This window comes from Pseudophryne corroboree, chromosome 1 (assembly GCF_028390025.1).
Source record: "Pseudophryne corroboree isolate aPseCor3 chromosome 1, aPseCor3.hap2, whole genome shotgun sequence".
NCBI classification, from domain to species: Eukaryota; Metazoa; Chordata; class Amphibia; order Anura; family Myobatrachidae; genus Pseudophryne; species Pseudophryne corroboree.
Window position 1 is genome coordinate 1,075,936,938 of NC_086444.1, and position 22,119 is coordinate 1,075,959,056.

The 22,119-nt window shown below is 43.2% G+C and overlaps 1 protein-coding gene across 1 annotated transcript in view; it reads right to left on the bottom strand.

The window, feature by feature from the left end:
* Window positions 1-1,052: 1,052 nt before the first annotated feature.
* GRXCR1 (glutaredoxin and cysteine rich domain containing 1) overlaps window positions 1,053-22,119 on the bottom strand; it is a 180,388-nt gene continuing 159,321 nt past the window's right edge. Inside the window, exons 4-5 of the mRNA XM_063950661.1 lie at window positions 6,310-6,375; window positions 1,053-1,335 (exon numbers count right to left, since the gene is read on the bottom strand). Of these exons, the coding sequence (XP_063806731.1) occupies window positions 1,156-1,335; window positions 6,310-6,375 (246 nt within the window). The 3' untranslated portion in view covers window positions 1,053-1,155. The remainder of the gene's footprint in view (window positions 1,336-6,309; window positions 6,376-22,119) is intronic.

Genomic DNA, 22,119 nt, shown 5'->3' on the forward strand with positions numbered 1-22,119 from the left:
TGTCCATCAGCTTCAGTTGATTTATAAGTCCCATTCTGTCTTTGTCAATATAGCATCTGTTCCTTTGGTGGAGATATAAAAGGACCTATAACACAATACAATAGTTTGGGGTCAAAGACTAGTTGCAAGTGGTTGGTATGATATTATGTGGGTTGGTTTATGACATCATTGGAGCATGATCTCGGCCTGAAAGACCAAATACCAAAAACAGACAAAGAATTGGCAGGGAGGTGCCAGATAAAACTACCTACATTTGTTTATGTCCTGTACAATGAAATCATGTTTGTATAGTATACACATTACATAATGGAACTGATTCTGAGCCTAACTGCTTTTGCATCTTTTGCCATAGTTGCATCTGTGACTTTATGCTAACACTAGTATCAGCCCTTCCCGTGGTGTACAAATGGGTGTCTGATTGTGCAAGGACTGGGATTCCCACTTTGGTCATCTTCAGTCACTGTAGTACCACTTAGTGCATCTTTAGTCACAACCAGTGGCCACACCACCAGCTTCATGCAAGGTTGAGATTCTCCATCAGACTATGGCCATCAATGTGAGATGTCAAAGCATCTGAGTTCACAGCAAGTTCAGCGTGACACCCGTAACAGTTTAATAACAGTTTAATAGCATGCCTATGAGAAAGACAATCTTTGTGCATCTGATTAGCCAGCTCCCAATCATCATTCAGGAGCTTCCAGCACGTTTCCGATATATTTTTGACACTATGCATCTCGATTGCAACTGCTCCTCTGTGTGTACACACTGTAGGACAATTACACTGTAGCAAGAAACTGCTCATTTCCGTAAACATCGGCAACTCAGAATCAGGACCAATATGAGGACAATCTGGAGTCCACCCTGTAGACCCAGAAATTGGATGGTACAGTATATAATTGTTTCTATTCATAATGAATTATAAGCTTTATGCAAGATATAACCCCTTAAAACAACGCCATCAATTTTTGAAATCTTATATCAGCTAAAATGTTTGTTTTTAGTTTCTTACAACAAATGAATTCAGAATTTAATTATTATAAAACACTGAGGAACACGTAAGTACAAATTCATTTTATTGATGTAAATATCACCTTAAAAAATGTGTAAGAAATTATCCATTGCAAAATGAGGCTTAGCAAATAATGTTTGATTGCCTTAACCAGTGCATATTTTACAGCGCTGCAGCCCGTTCTCATTGCATGCTGTGCACTTTAAGGCTTTAAAAGAGTCTGTGAAGCAGTTCCGGAACACTGACATCTTGCTTCCATGGCACACAAGACAAGGAAGGAAGCCAAACCCCCCACAAGAGGCACATGCATGGGGGTGCTGAACTCTCTGTACAAAAACACAAAGAAAATCATTATTAGCACACATCAAATTTATGGAGGATGTAGTTTATAAAAATATTAATTGACTATATCACTTCAAGTGACATGATGAAAGCATTTTATTTGTACTGACTGAAAGGAACGACAGGAAAATCTCGAATTACATTACAATGTTCCCTGCAATTTTCTGAATTTCAAATCTGTTTGATGGCTCAAAATTCATGGATAATCAACAGTGAGTAATATGGGTATCTCTGCATGGACATGTCCACTCATAACTTCCTTTCATTCCCATCTCCAAGACTTATCTCGATGGCTTAGCCATGTCGGCACATACCTCTTTCTCATTGCCAACTTCAAGACTTCTCTGATGGCTTAGCCATGTCTGCTCTTAATTCCCTCTCACTGCCAACACCAAAACGCTCTCATTCTCATCTCCAAGACTTCTCCTGATAGCTTAGCCATGTCTGCCCACAACTCCCTCTTATTCCCATCTCCAAGACTTCTCCGATTTAGCTCATTTTCTCAGCAAGTGTGTATGCACCTATAGACTTTTTACTGCAGAGTTTTGATTCTAAAAATGATTAGAATAATACAAAGAAGATATTTCTAATATATTCTTTGTATTTTTTATATACTTTATATAGTCAGAACACTGGCGTATATAGTGAAGTATGACAGGAAAGGCTCTATCTCACTTCACCGTACATCATTGCCAAATAAAACACAATAATATGAGAATCTCATCATTATGGCCCTGCCCCCTCTTCATGGACCTGTGATTCCTGGCACTATGCAATGAGAGGGTGTGGCCTAATTCTGAGAGGTGTCCGTCCTTTCCACAATCACCAGCAACATCTATGGATAAACAAGTGGGCAGGTATGATGTAAACTCTCATGAGCAGGGTACTCTCTACATCATGTTGTATGACCCTGTTACTGTATGTCTTACACTAAATGGTGGTATTGTGTCCTGCTGCAAGCTCAACACTGAGAGATTTTGTGAGAGTTCTCCTGTTTTTTTAAAGTGGCAATCATTTACATGGCAAAACCAAGTTGATTTTGCCATATAAATGATTGCCACTTTAATAAAACAGAACTCTCACAAAATCTCTCACTTTCTGATTCTCAAACCCTATCCCCCAATATCTATTTATATGCTTGTCCCTTTTACTTTACTATTAACTGTACTCATGCATTATTCTTGCATTCAATTATTGTTCTTGAATTGATTTTATACTTAGCTATATTAATTTATTATTGAATAAAAATTTGTACGCTTTAGAATCTGTGGTACCATTTAAGCAATATTTATCCATATTAGCAATTATGATGATTACGATAACACAGAGCAAGCATTCAAAATTTTCTTCCACAAATATCATCTATGTATATGATAGTTACGTATTGCAATGGATCTCACACTTTACAGTGAACAGGATATTATGGGAGCAGTGTTAATCAGTGACATGCAGTCAGGGGAGGCAGAGCCTAACACTGATCGGTGATATAATTTACAGTATAACACAGATTATTTGAAAACTCTTCTATTTTCATTGGAGTATAACAGGTGTCAAATTTGTGGTGCTTCTGCAAATATAGAATGGAGGTAGATGAGTTCTGCTTCCCTTGTGATCATCAGAAACTGCCTGGAATGTGTTGTGGGGCCAATCTGCACTGCAGGCATATACAGTGCATTGAAAAAGTCACCAAGGGAGGCAGCTAACACATATGCCTCACTAAGCCCACGTCAGGGCACACCACTCTCCGTAAGGCACAGGGCCGTCTTTTCGTATGGGCTCAATGGGCACTTTCCCAAGGGCCCCAGGAGTATAAGGGGCCTAGTCTGATAGCTGAGGGTCCCCTCTTTCCAGGGGTACCAGATTTTTTAAAATCGGCCCTAGGGAACCGGAGATATCCGACTTCAAAGCAGTGGTCCCCATCAGAGCCTGTTAATTGCTCTTCCGAGACAGATCTCTCAGGCTCTTTCTGACTTAGAGTTTTTCTGAGGGTATACTCCAAAAGCTGGGACTCTCTCCTTTCGGTGGTCACTGGGAGCGTGTCTCTACTATGCCCAGAACCAGAGATATCAACCTTCAAGCAGCTGGTCCCTGCTCCAGCTCCCCAAGCCTAATATGCAGTTTTATATATTCGTCAGGGGATTGCTCTGGCTCCTGAACTCTGATCCCCAAGTCCCCAGTACATCCTGATAGGTGGGACGCTCTAGATTTTTATCAAATTCAAAGCTTAGAAATCTTTTAACAGGAACTTGATATCTGCAGTCAAGCACGCTGCCCTCTCACCAGAAAATTATTAATATTAAGCCCATTCCACTATTGACCCCTCCCCTACGTATTAAACACCCCCTACCACCCTGGAAGTCATGTACCGGGGCCCCTTCATTCAGCCCAATGCCCCCTTCTACAGTTTAGTGTTCTCCCTTCCGCCCCATATGTGCAGAAAAAGAGTGATTAGCAGAAATTACTGCTCCAGGTCCTACATGCGGAGTGGAAGATAGAACACCCCCTACCACCCACGGGACATCAAAGTTGCCACTGATAGCACCCCCCACCCCTACCGCTGGAGAATGGGTAGGGGCCCCAGTGCATTGCTGTGCCCAGGGGCCCACACTGTTGTTAAGACGGCCCTGGTAAGGCACATGTGATAGGAGGTCCTAGAGGAGGTCCAGAGAATTGCAATGGGGTCAGATGAAGGTAGAACCCATCAACATCCTCCAATGCAGACAACCCAGCAGAGGCCATGATCATGGTGGTGGGCCTAGATCCTTGAAGATACAGTCCCCATCAGCTATCACTGAAGAGTTCAGCAACGGGCGTAGGTTCAGCGCTAGTGGGATTCCACTGATGCCCTATGGGCAAAGTGGCTGTGTGACCCATTTCAAATAGGTTCGGATTGTTCTGCCAGCAGTCGGGATCCCGGCGCTCAGCATACCGACCCCAGTATCCTGGCCACCAGAATGTCGTGGGGGGGGGGGGGGGCAAGCGCAAATGAGCACCTTGACGACTCGCTGCGCTAGCCACACAGTGGGCTCGGTGGCTTGCTGCACTCGCCACAGGTTCTATTCCCACTCTATGGGTGTCATGGACACCCACAAGTGGGAATAGTCCCTGTGTGTCTGCATCATGACCGCCGGAATCCTGACCGGTGGTCATTTGACCGCATCCCTTTCAAATATGACATCATGAGCTGTGACTGGCTTTCAAGCTGCAATATTTTTGAAATTCAAGATGGCTATGGTGAGCCAATTGCGTCTCACTATGCCATTAGCCTGTCCCCTTGGGCTGACTTATATTAGCCAGCATGAGGTAGGAACCGGGAGTCCGAGAATCTAACCCAGCTAGCTTCCATGGTTGGTCCCGGGAAGGACCCAGGTTAAGGGGCAGTGTAAATGGGTAACCCGGGTCTTCCGATCCAGCTCCCATTTACAGCATGGGGAAATCCTCATACCTGCACACAGTGACAGGATGCTGCTTAACTCTCTGGTTCCTGCTGCACGGACATTGAATGGGGGGCGAGGCCAATGACATTAAGGGGCAGAGTAGGAATCTCTACTTAGAGTAATGCTACTGCTAAAATGCCCGACGCTACTGCACCCATGTGCAGTGTAAACGTCTCTGACTCAGCAAAGACCAGGTCAGAAATGGGGTGTTCTGGATTAGACCCTGGATTTAAGTGCAAAAGGGATATTACAACCCTGCAAACTAGCCGGCTTTTTCTTACTTTATTCCTATATCAGGATCAGACCCCTAATCTGGAAATCTTTTTTTAGATGGTTATACAGAAATATAAATTCTAGTAACAGGTAAATCTTGCAGATGATCTCAAAATCTTCTCACCTCACAATTCTGCCATGAGTAATGAAAAAATAAAATATCCACATACAGGCCCTCATTCCAAGTTGATCGCTCGCTAGCTATTTTTTGCAGAGCAGCGATCAGATAGTCGCCGCCTCTAGGGAAGTGTATTTTCGCTTTGCAAGTGTGCGAATGCTTGTGCAGCCGAGCGGGACAAAAAAGTTTTTTTTGCAGTTTCTGAGTAGCTCTGGACTTACTCAGCCCTTGCGAACACTTCAGCCTATCCGGTCCTGGAATTGATGTCAGACACCCGCCCTGCAATTGCCTGGATACACCTGTGTTTTCCCTACCACTCCCAGAAAATAGTCAGTTGACACCCATAAACGCCCTCTTTCTGTCAATCTCCTTGCGATCGGTTGTGCGAATAGATTCGTCGCTAGAAGCATTGCACAGCAACAATGCTGTTTTTACCCATACGATGCGCGTGCCGTAATAACCTGATTGCTGCGCTGAGAAAAACGGCAGCAAGCGATCAACTTGGAATGAGGGCCACAGTACGGACAGCTCTGTCATTACACCTCCATTGTCATAATTATATCTCTACCCTCCCTGTAAAAAATTTTTTTTAAATTATCATTTGTACTGTACATGGATCCACAATGTCCTAAAACAGTGGTTCCCAACTGCAGTCCTCAAGTACCTCCAACAGGTCATGCAACTTGTGGGTCTTTAGTCATGCACAGGTGAGTTAATCAATTTGGCTAGAACTGTAATTATCCCACCTGCTTCCACAGACAGAAATCCTCAAATCATGACCTGTTGGGAAAGCTAGAAGGTTGAGAATAACTGCCTTAATAAACCCTCTGTTTATGTATATGGGCTACTGTTTAACTGTATCATGTGTAATGTGAAATTATGCCATCTATTCATATTTACACTATAAAGCACTTACATTTATTTGATCTTTTGGTGTGATGTCATTGATCAAGACTCCTTTTGAAGGTTTATAAATAACACAATATTAGGATCATAAATCAGAATATTCCATGCTCTCAACTCCAATAAATAATTAAATATATTTTTGAAGGTGGCTGCATAAACGTGTTTTGGTTACTATAACTGTAATACAGTAAATAATGTAAAATCTTTTTGAAATGTTCAGTCACCTCAATCTTCATTAGCAGGTCCTGAAGTTCTCCTGATTCATTCATCGAGAGTATCTTTTCAGCACCCTGTTGTGAAATAATAATAACACAACCAGGAAGCTTTATGTTAATGTTAATTGCAAAGTACATAGTAACATAGTAACATAGTATCAAGGTTGAAAAAAGACAATTGTCCATTGAGTTCAACCTATTTGTGGTCTCCTATGCAGGATTATTTGGTATAACATTTTGACTGATGCTGATGTCTGCCATTACGTTTGGGTGTGGTTCGTTTTCTCGACAGTGTCTAGGTCGACAATGTTTAGGTCGACCACTATAGGTCGACAGTCACTAGGTCGACATGGATGGAAGGTCGACATGTGCTAGGTCGACAGGTCTAAAGGTCGACATGAGGATTATTATTATTTTTGTGTCGTTTTCTTCGTAAAGTGACCGGGATCCCAAATTAGTGCACTGCGTCCCCTCGCATGGCTCGCCTCGCTCGCCATGCTTCGGGCATGGTGCCTTCGCTCCGCTACTGCTTCGCTCGGCACACTTTACCGTTCCAATCGTAGTACACGTGGATCGTTAAGTATGAAAAAATAAAAAAAAATAAAAAATGTGAAAAACTCATGTCGACCTTTAGACCTGTCGACCTAGCACATGTCGACCTAGAAACCCTGTCGACCTTCCATCCATGTCGACCTAGTGACTGTCGACCTATAGTGGTCGACCTAAACATTGTCGACCTTCAGACCGGATCCCATTACGTTTTATCCCTCTTTTTTATAATAACTATAGTGCGTGACTATGCCCCGTAACCCTGGATATCCTTATCCATTAGGAATTTATCTAACCCATTCTTAAAGGTGTTGACTGAGTCCCCCATTACAACTCCCTCAGGCAGGGAATTCCAAACATGTACAGTATGCTCATTATGCGGTTTATGCTGAACTTGATGGAATTTGTGTTTCAATTGCAAGTGCAACATGCATCTTGGGTTAAAGATACAGGGCATAATTCATGTTTGTGCACAATGCAGATGTTTACGCAACAGCATGATTATCAGCAGATTGCGCATGTGCTGCGACCGCAGAGTTATTGACAGGAAGGGAGTGTTTGGGGGAGGCAACAGGGAATGGCAGCAAAAATGCAGTCGTGTCATAGCTGTTTTCAGGGAGCATATATATACTGTCAGCTGCAATCATGTACAGTATGCTGTATCCAATCTGCATAGTGATACGGCTACCCGTGCAGTCGATGTTCCTTGTTATATCGTATAGTCTGCTTACTGTATTTGTACGCAGATGCGAATGAGTTGATGATGGCTCTGTTGGGCATCTACAGGTGAAACTCAGAAAATTAGAATATCTTGCAAAAGTTCATTTACTTCAGTAATTCAACTTAAAAGGTGAAACTAAATATATTATATAGACTCGTTACATGTGTCAAAGTCAGAAAAATATCTCTATGCACACTACCATATTTGCACCTCACACAGGTCCGTGCTGCGCATGCGTACGCTCTCCCGTACGTGCGCATACTCACAGTCGCGGGCACCCGCAGGCGCATGGTATGCGTATTTACGGTAGAGTTTATGCGATCGTAGCGTGCGACTCAATCATTACATATTTTCACTAATAATGTATTTTGTAGATCATGGTCCCTTTGATAGATTCTGAAAGTTTGGTTAATATAGAATGTTTATGAACAGAGGAATCCCTCTTTGTTTGATACGAAGGGTCAGACAGGAGTAATACAGTGGTGTTTAGTATCCATCGGAAGAATATTTAATTAGAAATATTCCGGTGTTGGTTTGAAGCAGATCAATCGCTCGTGCGAATAGTTATGGACATAAGAAGTTTATGAACATTTACTTTATTTGCACTTTATTACCCATGCGGCGGGAAACCCAGTTTCCCTCCCACCTGAGCAGTTGGAAATAGTCACAGCCCACCTGTATGAATCAACCTATGACCTTTTGTTATAATGCGAAGCCGAATTCCTGTGTCCAATGAACAATGAGATTGTAGGGACCATTGAATTGTATTGTGTGTGGGGCATAAATAGGCAAGCCGACCATATCCAAGTTCACTCTCTTCAACGGTTCTCATTGCTGATAATCGGGAGCTGGATATCGAGGCGCATGCGATCGTTTCCCCTTGTGCGTAAGTTTTCTCCGTAATCATATTGTCTTACTGTGAGCCATCTCTCTCTCTCTCTCTCTCTCTATCTCTCTCGTATTTTCCTTTAATTGTATTGTATTGTATTTCCTTTGTAGTTTATCTGGTTAGTTGGTTTATGTTATATTGTAGTGTATCATTTGTACTGTGATTCTTTTTGCAAGTATAATAGTTATAATACATATAATAGGTTTTGGACCCTAAGCCCAGGTATCTGTGTATTCTTTATAAGGGTTAAGTATTCTCTGAGCGTCGGTGACGCTCAAGCAGCTTTGTAGTTAATCAGGTTACACCAGGTTGCACTTACACTCTGTCTCCACACTAAGGTATACTGTGTATCTCATCGTTAAAGGTATAGATATAAAGGTTTAACGTTGTAAGCGTCTCCACCGCTGGTGATCTCCTCGTGGTCCCGAGCGTACGCTACGCTATAGTGAATCATTACGTTAGTCGGCAGCCAATAGCGTGCCTGCCTGTGATCACTGGGCCGTAAGCGAACGTGACGCTTGAGCGTCTCGACTACGGTTGAGCGATCGCTACACAACTTGCGTACCCTTACGGTACTTCTTACGTAGATAGCGTACAGTGTTCTTAGACCTCTTAAAGTGTTTTATATACAATAAATATTTAGCTTTATCAATTGGCGGCTCGCCCGTCCTTCACATATCTGCACTAGGTAGATCAGCAGACATTATCCCTCAGCAAAGGGCGGGAGGTTGTATCCCTCGTAGTGCTGACAGGATAAGCGTCTGCTTCGCTTAGGTAAAGAGTGCTGAAGGAATCCGGGAACCGGAGGTAAGAACAAAACGCTAGTGTCTTTTAAAACTGTTTATTTTTCTGTCTTGCGTACACACGCACACATATATATATCTGCATTTCTTTTTCATTTTCGTATATCACTCTCCTGTCTGCCAGTTTTATAGTTGATAGAAGTGCTAAAAAAAGATTTGCCGTTATTTCATAGTTTAAGAGTAAAGGTAATATAGTTAAAAGATAGACAAACACACAGTTTTGCCTGGGAGATAAGGCGAAGTCAGTGTGTTGTGCGGTAGATGATCAAGGATCATCTACATTGATAAAAGTATAAATTGTGTTACGGTGGATCTTTGCTTTGCGTATACGTGTCTCTAACAAAGACTTGCGTACGCAATCCAAAGGCCGACGCACGCAGCGTACGTTACGCAACGGAGCGTCCGGTTACGCCCACGTAGCTCAAGTCACGATAAGTTGATTTTTAACGCAAAGCGATAAATAACGCGAGGCGAGAAATAACGCAAGTCTATTTTTGGGTGTCCGAAATTTTAATTAACAGATCCTGCTCCTAATTGGTAACACACCTGATCTGAAGAAAAATTTCTGCGCAGAAATAGAAATAGAAACAAAAGTGTACATGTGATGAGTGAGTGTTTTTACAATTTTTAAAGGTTGAACCACAAGAAAAGTCGAGTACTCGTGAGGTACATGCGTGTAAGTGACGTGCACGGTGGCTAGGGAGGCATCTCTGGTTAAAAATACAATTTTGAGCATTAGAGTATAGCAGACCAGGAGGTCATACTGTAACAAGACCAGGAGGTCATACTGTAACAAGACCAGGAGGTCATAGCAGACCAGGAGGTCCAGGTACAGCCGACAAGGAAGTCCGCTATACAGTTCACAGGCACAACACCGAAAAGGGTTGGTGCAACACCCATATAGGCCATATAAGCTCTGGCTGAAGGAATTCGCAGTCGTAAGTTTCGATTCCATTGGTCTTTCCGTACATAAGCTTAGTTGTTTGTGTACTGAACGACTGGACCGCACGTAAGTGTGTGCAGTAGTTAGTAATCTGACCTAATACCATTAGAGTAAAGGGGTCACAAACGCTATCTGTACACTCTAACGTGATTTGTGTAATTTTTTTATTTTAAGGGAAGTTCGCTGCTCACTCAGGAACTATCCAGCAACCAATAGTTACTGGAAAGAGTAAGTGTTCTTCGGATAACCCTCGCAGGTTCCAGTAAATAGAGGTTCAGGTCGCAGGGGCCCTAGGTCGAGTACGCCAGCACCATATCGGTGTGATCAGGTCGTATTGGTCGGCGTGGGCGAGTGAGTGGGGTACTCGGTAAACCGCCACCGTCAGCCTATTGTTGACATTTGGTTTTGCGTAAAGGGTTGGCTAAATAAAGCAACACTTTCGAACTATGGGGGCCACTTGTTCAGGTAGGGGGCGATCAACCTCGGTTCGGGTTGATTCAGTGGTCCGACCAATTGGGTCGGCCAGGTATATAATGTGTGAGAAATATGGAAGTCACACAGAAACTTTATGTGATGAATGGGAGAGAATGACTGTACATGACGGGGAGAAATTCCCAAGAGTAGGGAGCTTCAGCTCAGAAGTGTTACAAAATTTAAGGAGGAGGATATGTCTCATAAAATCAACAAAGAGACGAATCCAGCATTATGATTATTTACAGTTGTGGCAACAGGAAGGTGAGATACAGAGAGGTTTGGCTCAGGCGGCGGGATCTGGCTCTAACAGAAAACTGATTGCCACGGCCCCACCGCCACCATATATATCAGGAGAGAAGTTGATTGCGGAGAAAGACGCACTGAGGTGTAACACAAAACCACTTAGTAACTGTGTAAATGTTAATGATAATGTTAACCCATTAACCCATGCAAGTATTAACCCGTGCAAGTTGTACCCTGTTTTGAACTTTCCTCAGGAGTGTGATCAAGAGGACGAATCGGCAACGATTTCAGCGCTCTCTCTAGCAGCCACCATAGCAGAGACCACAGTAGGCACAGCTCCACCCACGAGATTAGTAAAGGCCCCTAGCGGAGGGATAGGTGAGGTCGTATCAACTGGTAAGTACGGCACCATGCATTATGCTGAGACTATTTCACCACAGCCTGTAGAATCTACACAGAATGAGGTTGTTAGAATTACACCTGTTAGAGTAATAGCAGTGCCAAATGGGAAAACAGACGCATCAGGAGCCACTCCCATTAGGAACATTGCCATGTACACCCCATTTTCCCGAATGGAATTAAGGACCAGTGTCTGAATTTCCTGACCCTAGAAAAGACTTAGTTGCCAGTCAAAAATACATCAGAGACTTAGGTAACACTGCAGAGCCCAACAATAAAGACTGGCAGATATTGCTGAGAGCATGTTTACCCTCAAATGTCGACGCAACTCAATTTTTAGCTGATTGCGGACTAGATCATGATGTACCTCTTACAGATGTGTACAACCAAGATAATGTGAAAAGAATAAACTTGCAGCTAAAAGAGTATTTCCCAGCAGTAGCTAAATGGAATAAGATATTCTCCATTAAACAGAAGGAGTCAGAGACAGCTGCAGAGTATTTTCACAGAGCATTATTAGAAATGGCAAAATACACAGGCATAGAGGACATTAAAACAGACACAAACCATCGGGAAGTAGCAGTATCGGTACTGATGGATGGTTTAAAAGAGTCATTGAAGACTAGGGTACAGACCACACAACCATGTTGGCGAGGTCTGTCTGTGGCTACTTTGAGAGAGGCTGCTATTGATCACGATAGAAACATCACCAGACACAGGGAACAACAGGGTGATAAATTAATGTCAGTAAGTATACAGGCTCTGACCACAAGGCAGCCTTTGTTTGTATCACCAAATCCTGTGGGTAAGTCAAGTATGGTTACTTGTTATTCTTGTCACAAACAGGGACACATGGCACGAGATTGTAGAGTAAAGAATCCACGAAACTCATACCAACCCCCTAGACAACGACACGACACACGACATTGGGAGCAAGGTCCGCAGAAACGGAGTTATGAGCCACATACAGGGGAAACAAAAAGATATCCCCCAAACAGAGACTGGCATGCCTCTGGTAGTTCCCAACTATCTCCCTCACAAGTAGTTGCTGCCAGCGGGATTCAGGGAGGTCACCATACCCAATAGGGGTGTGGCCATACCTGTAATCTGCAGCCAGTAAAATTAATTGCCAACCTTGGAAGTGAACCCGAGATCGCAATTAATGTAGCTGGTAAAACTTTAAACTTTCTTGTAGACACAGGGGCGGCCAAGTCAGTGATAAATTCGACAGTGGGCATGAGAACCACTGGTAGGACAATTCCAGCCATGGGAGTAACAGGAGTAGTCCAGCACTACCCTGTTAGCAAACCAGCCGAGATTACAATAGGGCCTTTGCATACCAAGCATTCCTTTTTGCTGGCTGCATCGGCACCAACCAATCTCCTGGGAAGAGACTTACTGTGTAAAATGGGGTGCGTCATTTATTGTACTCCTGAAGGTGTATTCTTGGACATACCTGAGAAACACGCTCAGGAAGTGCGAGACATGTTAGACTCCCCATCAAAATTAATGTCACATACCATTATGACAAATAGGAATCCATCCCAAATAGAAGAGATGACATCTCAGATACCAGAGTCACTTTGGACAAAAGACGGACAAGACACTGGATTAATGGCAAACGTAGCTCCAGTAGTGGTACAAGTAAAAGATGGTAGGATAGCTCCAAAAATCCCACAGTACCCTCTGAAGCCAGAGGTGGAGTTAGGAGTTTACCCAGTAATAGAGCGCTTGCTACAACAGGGCATTCTGGTAAGAACGTCCAGCACTGCTAATAGTCCCATCTTCCCTGTGAAAAAGAGTGGGGGGAGGGGTTACAGACTAGTGCAGGATCTAAGGGGGATTAACAAAATAGTTGAGAGTCAGTTCCCCGTAGTGCCAAATCCAGCTGTCATCCTAATGCAAATCCCTCCCACTGGCAAATTTTTCACTGTTATTGACCTCTGCTCCGCTTTCTTTTCGGTACCTCTGCACCCTGACAGCCAATATTTGTTTGCATTCACATACAGAGGAGTCCAATACACGTGGACTCGATTACCCCAAGGTTTCATAGATAGTCCAAGTATATTTTCTCAGGCTTTGCATGATTGTTTACAGTCTTTCCAACCAGACAGTGGATCAGTATTGATACAGTATGTGGACGATTTATTACTGTGTTCAGATTCACTGAAAGCATCTCTGAAGGATACGAAACAGCTCCTGTTTCATCTTTCAGACACCGGACACAAGGTGTCCAAAGACAAGTTACAATTATGCCAAACTAAGGTAAAATATTTGGGACACTGTCTAACACAAGGACTGAGACACCTGACCGCTGATAGAATCCAAGCAATTAGAGACATGACTCTGCCACAAACCCAGCAACAGATCAGAACGTTTTTAGGAATGTGTGGGTATTGCCGTAATTGGATCCCAGGGTTTTCCATTTTGGCGTTACCTTTGCAGGAAATGGTCTCCTCAAACAAACCTGATAGGATTTCGCATACAGACGAGTCCGAAACAGCATTTGAGAGACTCAAACAGTGCCTAACGCAGGCACCAGCACTAGGTATGCCAGACTATGGGAAACCCTTTGAACTATACGGAACAGAAAGTGCTGGTTGCGCGGCAGGTGTACTAACCCAAAAACACGGTGATGCCAGCAGGCCAGTTGCATACTACAGCGCTCAGCTAGACACGGTAGCGCGATCCCTCCCCACATGCTTGCGAAGCGTTGCTGCGATAGCATTGCTAGTGACAAAACGCGAAGATGTCGTGCTAGGCCACAACCTCACAATCTATACGCCACATGCAGTATCAGCCTTATTGAATTCTGCCCAAACCAGACACGTCTCATCAGCGAGGTTTACAAGATGGGAATTGGCACTAATGGCCCCCGTAAACATCACCATAAGGAGATGCAGTGCATTAAATCCTGCAACGTATCTCCCTGGTGTGCCTGGTCAGGCACAAAGGGTGGAAGGTGAGAGTGATGGGGAAGGAGGATTTAATACAAAGGAAGATACACATGATTGTATGGAATATTTGACCCAAAATTTTACCACAAGGCCTGACATCAGTGACAACCCACTGAAAGATGCAGAACTCACGTTCTACACGGACGGTAGTTGCCATAGACAGTCAGACTCGGGAGACTTGTGTACTGGATACGCAGTCGTAGATGACCAAGACACCATAGAAGCGGAACCGCTAGGCCCACCTCACTCAGCCCAGGTTGCTGAACTGGTCGCCCTAACCAGAGCATGTGAATTGGCTAAGGGTAAGTCAGCCAATATCTACACCGATTCTAGATACGCATTCAGAGTAGTCCATGATTTCGGAGCCCTATGGCGCCTCAGAAATTTCATGACGGCAGCTGGTACACCGGTAGCGCATGCAGCTCACATAAAAAGGCTTCTAACAGCGATACAGGAACCCGACAGAGTGGCTGTTATCAAATGTAAAGCACACACATATAGCCAAGACCCGGTATCACTTGGTAACAGCCGAGCAGACGAAGCTGCTAAGTTAGCAGCTGCTACCCCCATACAGACAGACACCACACAATTGATTGTATTTAATACCATTAACACACAGAAGTTGTGTGAAATGCAAAATTTGTGTTCCACACAGGAAAAGGCAGTCTGGAAGGCAAAGGGATGTGGCCAGGAGTCCTCAGGACTCTGGACGGATGGACATGGTAAAACAGTGGCCCCCAGAGCATATCTTCCATGTCTGGCTGAAGCAGCTCACGGGCTGACTCATCTAGGCAAGGAAGGGATGTGCAAATTGGTAAGAGCCTATTGGTGCGCCCCAGGATTCTCCTCTCATGCGAGTAAAAGAGCAATGTCATGCCTTACCTGTTTGAGAAAGAATATTGGAAAGGCAATACCTACAGAACCATCCCATATCCCACCTGCCGGCGGCCCTTTCCAGGTAATACAAATTGACTTTATACAATTACCCCCTTGTAGGAATTTGAAATATGTACTTGTTTGTATAGATGTTTTCTCAAATTGGGTCGAAGCATTTCCTGCGGCTACAAATACCGCTATGTTTACTGCTAAGAAAATTGTGCAGGAATTTGTATGTAGATATGGTATCCCTAGAATAATCGAAAGTGATAGGGGTACCCATTTTACAGGTGATGTCTTTCAAGGAATGTGTAAGTTGATGGGAATTGATAGCAAGCTGCACACTCCGTACCGTCCACAGGCGAGTGCGAAGGTCGAAAGAGTGAACAGCACTATTAAAAATAAATTGAGTAAAGTGATGGCAGAGACAGGATTGACATGGCCAGAAGCTTTACCCATTGTATTGTATAGTATCAGAACCACTCCCAGGTCCCCTCTTAATCTGTCTCCCTTTGAAATCTTGTTTGGTCGACAACCGCATGTTATGATTAACCCTCAGGATGATTTGAAATGTAACAATGAAGTAACTGTAAAGTACTTGATTAACATGAGTAAACAGTTAAGGAATCAAAATGATAATCTAAAGTTGGTGATTCCTGATTTACCTGATAGTAATTGTCATGACATTGAACCTGGGGATTATGTAATGATACGGAATTTTCTACGCTCAGGTTGCCTTATTGACAGATGGGAAGGACCATACCAGGTCTTATTGACTAGCACTACAGCACTGAAGGTTGCTGAGAGAGAGACTTGGGTCCATTCATCCCACTGCAAGAAGGTTGCTGATCCAGAGAAGTCCCGTGATAAGGAACAGACGGTAGAGGTTGTATCACTGGAGTGTCTGTTCCAGGAGGACTGAGGCGGCACCTGAGCCTTGAAGACCGAGAGCTGCTGTCGACTCCCCACTCCCTTTTATTATTTTCCTCCACTTCCCATCCCCTCTCCCTCAAATTTCTTTTTCCTCCTTCTCATTCTTCTCCATTTCCTCCTATAAGATGGACTTGCCCCAAGAGACTGTGATCCGGATTTTCCTGTTGACCATGGTGTTGACCAGAGCGGTCTGTTCCGGCGAGAGTACCATGGAGGTCGATAGAGGTTCTGGAATGGGTTCTGATGATAAAGATGGAGGCGTAGTTTTCCAGGATCAACCTAACCAACAAGCAAAGGCGAGTATCAGAAAACGATCCGATAGCATTGACCATAGAAGAAATTGTGACGGATTGTTAGCTGAGGAAAACTGTATCTGTAGGCTCTGTAACAATGTCATTGAAGATGGGTGCATTAAGAAATGCCAATCCAGTTTTAATATCCATATGGACCGGCATCCATTGAGTGACTATCACTCCTTAGTGGGTAATGTGTTAAACAAAACAGATTGTTGGGTATGCTCTCAAGTACCTCAAGGTCATAGCAAATCAGGGCTAGTACCATTTCCTTTAACGATAGGGGAGGTACTTGAGTTAAATGGTGGGAGACCGGTGGACAGGAGGTTTAATATCTCCAGCCCTCCTAGTTTGAAGCTCCACCAATACCATGTGGATAGGTCCCTATTATGTTTCAACATCTCCAATCCCAGAAAGCCGGGAAACTGGGAAGTGTCAATGAGTAATCACACCATGACCTTTTCGCATAGAGCAGATAGAATGCCTACAGATACAGAGCTTGTACGCCACATAGCCAGTAGAGGAAAATCTTTCCGGTATAGGTACACCTTAGGAAATAGGATTACGAGAGTTGGAGAAGTATCACCAGGATACTGTGCACATATCGTACAACCTGATACGTGTATTAAGCAGATGGAAGAATTAGGGTTAGGAGATTTCACCTGGAAGGTGTGTAATATGGTTATGTCCTTCTCCGTCCCATATGTTCTCCCCGATGATGCATATTTCATATGCGGGAGAAAGGCGTACAAGTGGCTTGCCCCAAACTCTGAAGGATTGTGTTATATTGGAAAAGTATTGCCTGAAGTAATGACTGTAACACATGATAAAATGAAAGACATACATCGTGGTGCCCAAGCTCCTTATACTCACACCCATTACGAGCACGTTGTTAAAAGGCACCAGATAGAGAAGACAGAGCATCCGGCCTCTGATCTGATAAGTGAATCCACCGGGATTCAATTCTTAATCGCGTTAGATTTCACCCGCACCGCTAGAGGAGTGCTAAATTATAAATACATATCGGCGCTCGCAAATTTGTTAGATAATATCACTGAAATGTATGATGACACGTTTAGATATACTGGAAGGGAACTTCAAGCTTATAAAACAGAACTGGTGCAGCATAGAATGGTTCTTAATTACCTCACAGCAGTGACAGGCGGATATTGTGTTACATTGGCAACACAGTACGGCGTGAAGTGTTGCACGTATATCACGAATAGCACCGAGGATCCGGTCGAGGTCATAGACCAAAAGATGGACGATATTCTCCAATTGAAGTGGGAATTTCGCCGAAAACACAATCTCACTCTTGCTGCTGTAGGTAATGAGCTGACTGGTTGGGTGTCATGGTTGAACCCGCGAAATTGGTTCTCCGGTTTGGGAGACTGGGCTCAAGGAGTCATAATGGATGTTGGGAAGTTTCTCCTATGTATCTTAGGTGTTATCATAACGATCGGTTTGATATTTAGATGCGGTCAGGCTTTAATGAGGTGCAATCGTCGTACTAAGGTAATGAGTTTGAGGAGTGAGGAAACTGTAATTAACCTGGATTTGATTTATGACCCAATGATAGAAACAATGATGTGATGAAAATGCGATTTCTACGGTCCGTTTCTTTCACCTGTTTTTCTGGTTTTTCTCCAAGATAAAAAGACCCACTTGGACGAGGAAGTTGACGAGACGCTATACAGACCACGGATAGACCAAAGAAGAAGTTTTGACCACTTGAGATATGGACATTTGATGAACTTTGCCATGGATCCCCAGTTTCCCTAGAATTCTTAAACTTACGCTAGCCCAACATTTTTTTTGTAAATCTAATGGCATTGACAAAGCTTTTTGCTCACACCTAATGGGCAACACAGCGCAAAGAAGACGACTTTCAACTGATACCGAACAAAACTTCAACCGACAGATGTACATTAACCTGACATAGAATACCACCGCATTTACCGTAATTATGTCTTTTCTTCATTTCTACAACCCTCAGGTAATGACACACATAGTATAGGGAATACAGGCACAGATATCAGCAATCACATATTCCCCCATTCATGTATCATCAACTAAAATGTGCTCCCCATTTTGTTCAAAATCCGAAAAGAGCTCGGTAAAGTTTGACAGCCCATCCACAGACCCGTACCACGGGATAAGAAGGAATTCAAATGTATACTTCGCAATACCTCGAAGCTTGATTTACAACACGTACGGCACGATGATACATGACCCCCCAAACATGGACTCATACACACATGCTTCTGCTATCTCACTAGGTCATACCCTCTTCCCACCTACTCCTCTCTCCTCCCTTACCCAACCATGGAAATGAATTAACCCCTGACATATATTTTTCTCCTTTTGAAATGTTTTAGAAGGTGGCAGTTATTATTGACTGCCAAAGGGTGGACTGTCAAAGTCAGAAAAATATCTCTATGCACACTACCATATTTGCACCTCACACAGGTCCGTGCTGCGCATGCGTACGCTCTCCCGTACGTGCGCATACTCACAGTCGCGGGCACCCGCAGGCGCATGGTATGCGTATTTACGGTAGAGTTTATGCGATCGTAGCGTGCGACTCAATCATTACATATTTTCACTAATAATGTATTTTGTAGATCATGGTCCCTTTGATAGATTCTGAAAGTTTGGTTAATATAGAATGTTTATGAACAGAGGAATCCCTCTTTGTTTGATACGAAGGGTCAGACAGGAGTAATACAGTGGTGTTTAGTATCCATCGGAAGAATATTTAATTAGAAATATTCCGGTGTTGGTTTGAAGCAGATCAATCGCTCGTGCGAATAGTTATGGACATAAGAAGTTTATGAACATTTACTTTATTCGCACTTTATTACCCATGCGGCGGGAAACCCAGTTTCCCTCCCACCTGAGCAGTTGGAAATAGTCACAGCCCACCTGTATGAATCAACCTATGACCTTTTGTTATAATGCGAAGCCGAATTCCTGTGTCCAATGAACAATGAGATTGTAGGGACCATTGAATTGTATTGTGTGTGGGGCATAAATAGGCAAGCCGACCATATCCAAGTTCACTCTCTTCAACGGTTCTCATTGCTGATAATCGGGAGCTGGATATCGAGGCGCATGCGATCGTTTCCCCTTGTGCGTAAGTTTTCTCCGTAATCATATTGTCTTACTGTGAGCCATCTCTCTCTCTCTCTCTCTATCTCTCTCGTATTTTCCTTTAATTGTATTGTATTGTATTTCCTTTGTAGTTTATCTGGTTAGTTGGTTTATGTTATATTGTAGTGTATCATTTGTACTGTGATTCTTTTTGCAAGTATAATAGTTATAATACATATAATAGGTTTTGGACCCTAAGCCCAGGTATCTGTGTATTCTTTATAAGGGTTAAGTATTCTCTGAGCGTCGGTGACGCTCAAGCAGCTTTGTAGTTAATCAGGTTACACCAGGTTGCACTTACACTCTGTCTCCACACTAAGGTATACTGTGTATCTCATCGTTAAAGGTATAGATATAAAGGTTTAACGTTGTAAGCGTCTCCACCGCTGGTGATCTCCTCGTGGTCCCGAGCGTACGCTACGCTATAGCGAATCATTACGTTAGTCGGCAGCCAATAGCGTGCCTGCCTGTGATCACTGGGCCGTAAGCGAACGTGACGCTTGAGCGTCTCGACTACGGTTGAGCGATCGCTACACAACTTGCGTACCCTTACGGTACTTCTTACGTAGATAGCGTACAGTGTTCTTAGACCTCTTAAAGTGTTTTATATACGATAAATATTTAGCTTTATCACATGCAAAGTGAGATATTTTAAGCCTTTATTTGTTACAATTTTGATGATTGTGGTTTACAGCTTAAGAAAACCCAAAATCTCAGAAAATTAGAATACTACATAAAATCAATAAAAAAAGGATTTTAAATACAGAAATGTTCTCCCTCTGAAAAGCATAATCATGCATATGTACTCAGTACTTGGTTTGGGCCCCTTTTGCATGAATTACTGCCTCAATGCAGCGTGGCATGGATTCTATCAGCCTGTGGCACTGCTGAGGTATTATGGAGGAGCAGGATGCTTCAATAACGGGCTTCAGCTTTTCTGCATTGTTCTGTCTCTTGTCTCTCATCTTTCTCTTGGCAATGCCCCATAGATTCTCTATAGGGTTCAGGTCAGGCGAGTTTGCTGGCCAATCCAGCACAGTAATCCCACGGTCATTGAACCAGGTTTTGGTACTTTTGACAGTGTGGGTAGGTGCCAAGTCCTGCTGGAAAATGAAGTCAGCATCTTCATAAAGCTTGTCTGCTGACGGAAGCATGAAGTGCTCTAAAATGTCCTGGTAGATGGCTGTGTTGACTCTGGACTTAATAAAGCACAGTGGACCAACACCAGCAAATTACATGGCTCCCCAAATCAACGCAGGTTGTGGACACTTCACACTGGACTTCAAGCATCTTGGATTGTGTGCCTCTCCATTCTTCCTCCATACTCTGGGACCTTGGTTTTCAAATGAGGGGCAAAATCTGCTCTCATCTGAAAAGAGGACTTTGGACCAACTGAGGACAGTTCTTTTTATTTCTTGTCACAAAAGTGTGGGAGAGCTTCACAAGGAGTGACTGAGGCTGGAGTTAGTGCATCAAGAGCCACCACACACAGACGGATCCTGGACATGGGCTTCAAATGTCATATTCCTCTTGTCAAGTCGCTCCTGAGCAACAAACATCAGAAGCGTCTTACGTGGGCTAAAGAAAAAAGAGAATCTATAGGGCATTGCCAAGAGAAAGATGAGAGACATGAGACTGAATGCTGCAGAAGAGCTGAAGGCCGCTATTGAAGCATCCTGGTCTTCCATAACACCTCAGCAGTGCCACAGGCTGATAGAACCCATGCCATGCCACATTGAGGCAGTAATTCATGCATAAGGGGCCTAAACCAAGTACTGAGTACATATGCATGATTATACTTTTCAGAGGGATGACATTTCTGTATTTAAAATCCCTTTTTTATGTAATATTTAAATTTTCTGAGATTTTGGATTTGGGGTTTTCTTAAACTGTAAGCCGCAATCATCAAAGTTATAACAAATAAAGGCTTGAAATATCTCACTTTGAATGTAATGAGTATATAGAATATATTAGTTTCACCTTTTAAGTTGAATTACTGAAATAAATGAACTTTTGCGCAATATTCTAATTTTCTGAGTTTCACCTGTATCTTCTTTTCTGGTGGCATTTTGACTTGGGTGTGGTATAGCACATAGACAGTTAAAAGATAGACAGTCATTAGTTAGACACCATATGGTCGACAGTCAAAAGATAGACAGGGTCAAAAGTCGTACAAGGTCAAAAGTCAGACAGTCAAAAGTCAGACAGCCAGAAGTCTGACAGGGTCAAATGGCAGACAGGGTCACAAGTCAGACAGTCAAATGTCAGACAGGGTCATAAGTCAGACACAAAAAATATATTTTTTTTTGTGGTTTTAAACATTTTTAACCCAAATTTGGTGAAATGTGTCCCCTCGCGGGTTCACTACATTCGCCACGCTTCGGGCTCGGTGTCTCGCTTCGCTCACCACAACTTTACTAAAAGGTAATAGTTTGTTACATGGATAGTAAAGGAGGCAAAAATTTTAAAAAAACACAGCAAAAAAAAAATTGTGTCTGACTTATGGCCCTGTCGGTCTTTTGAATGTCTGACTTTGGACTGTCTGACTTTTGACCCTGTCAAGCTTTTGACTGTCTGACTTTTGAC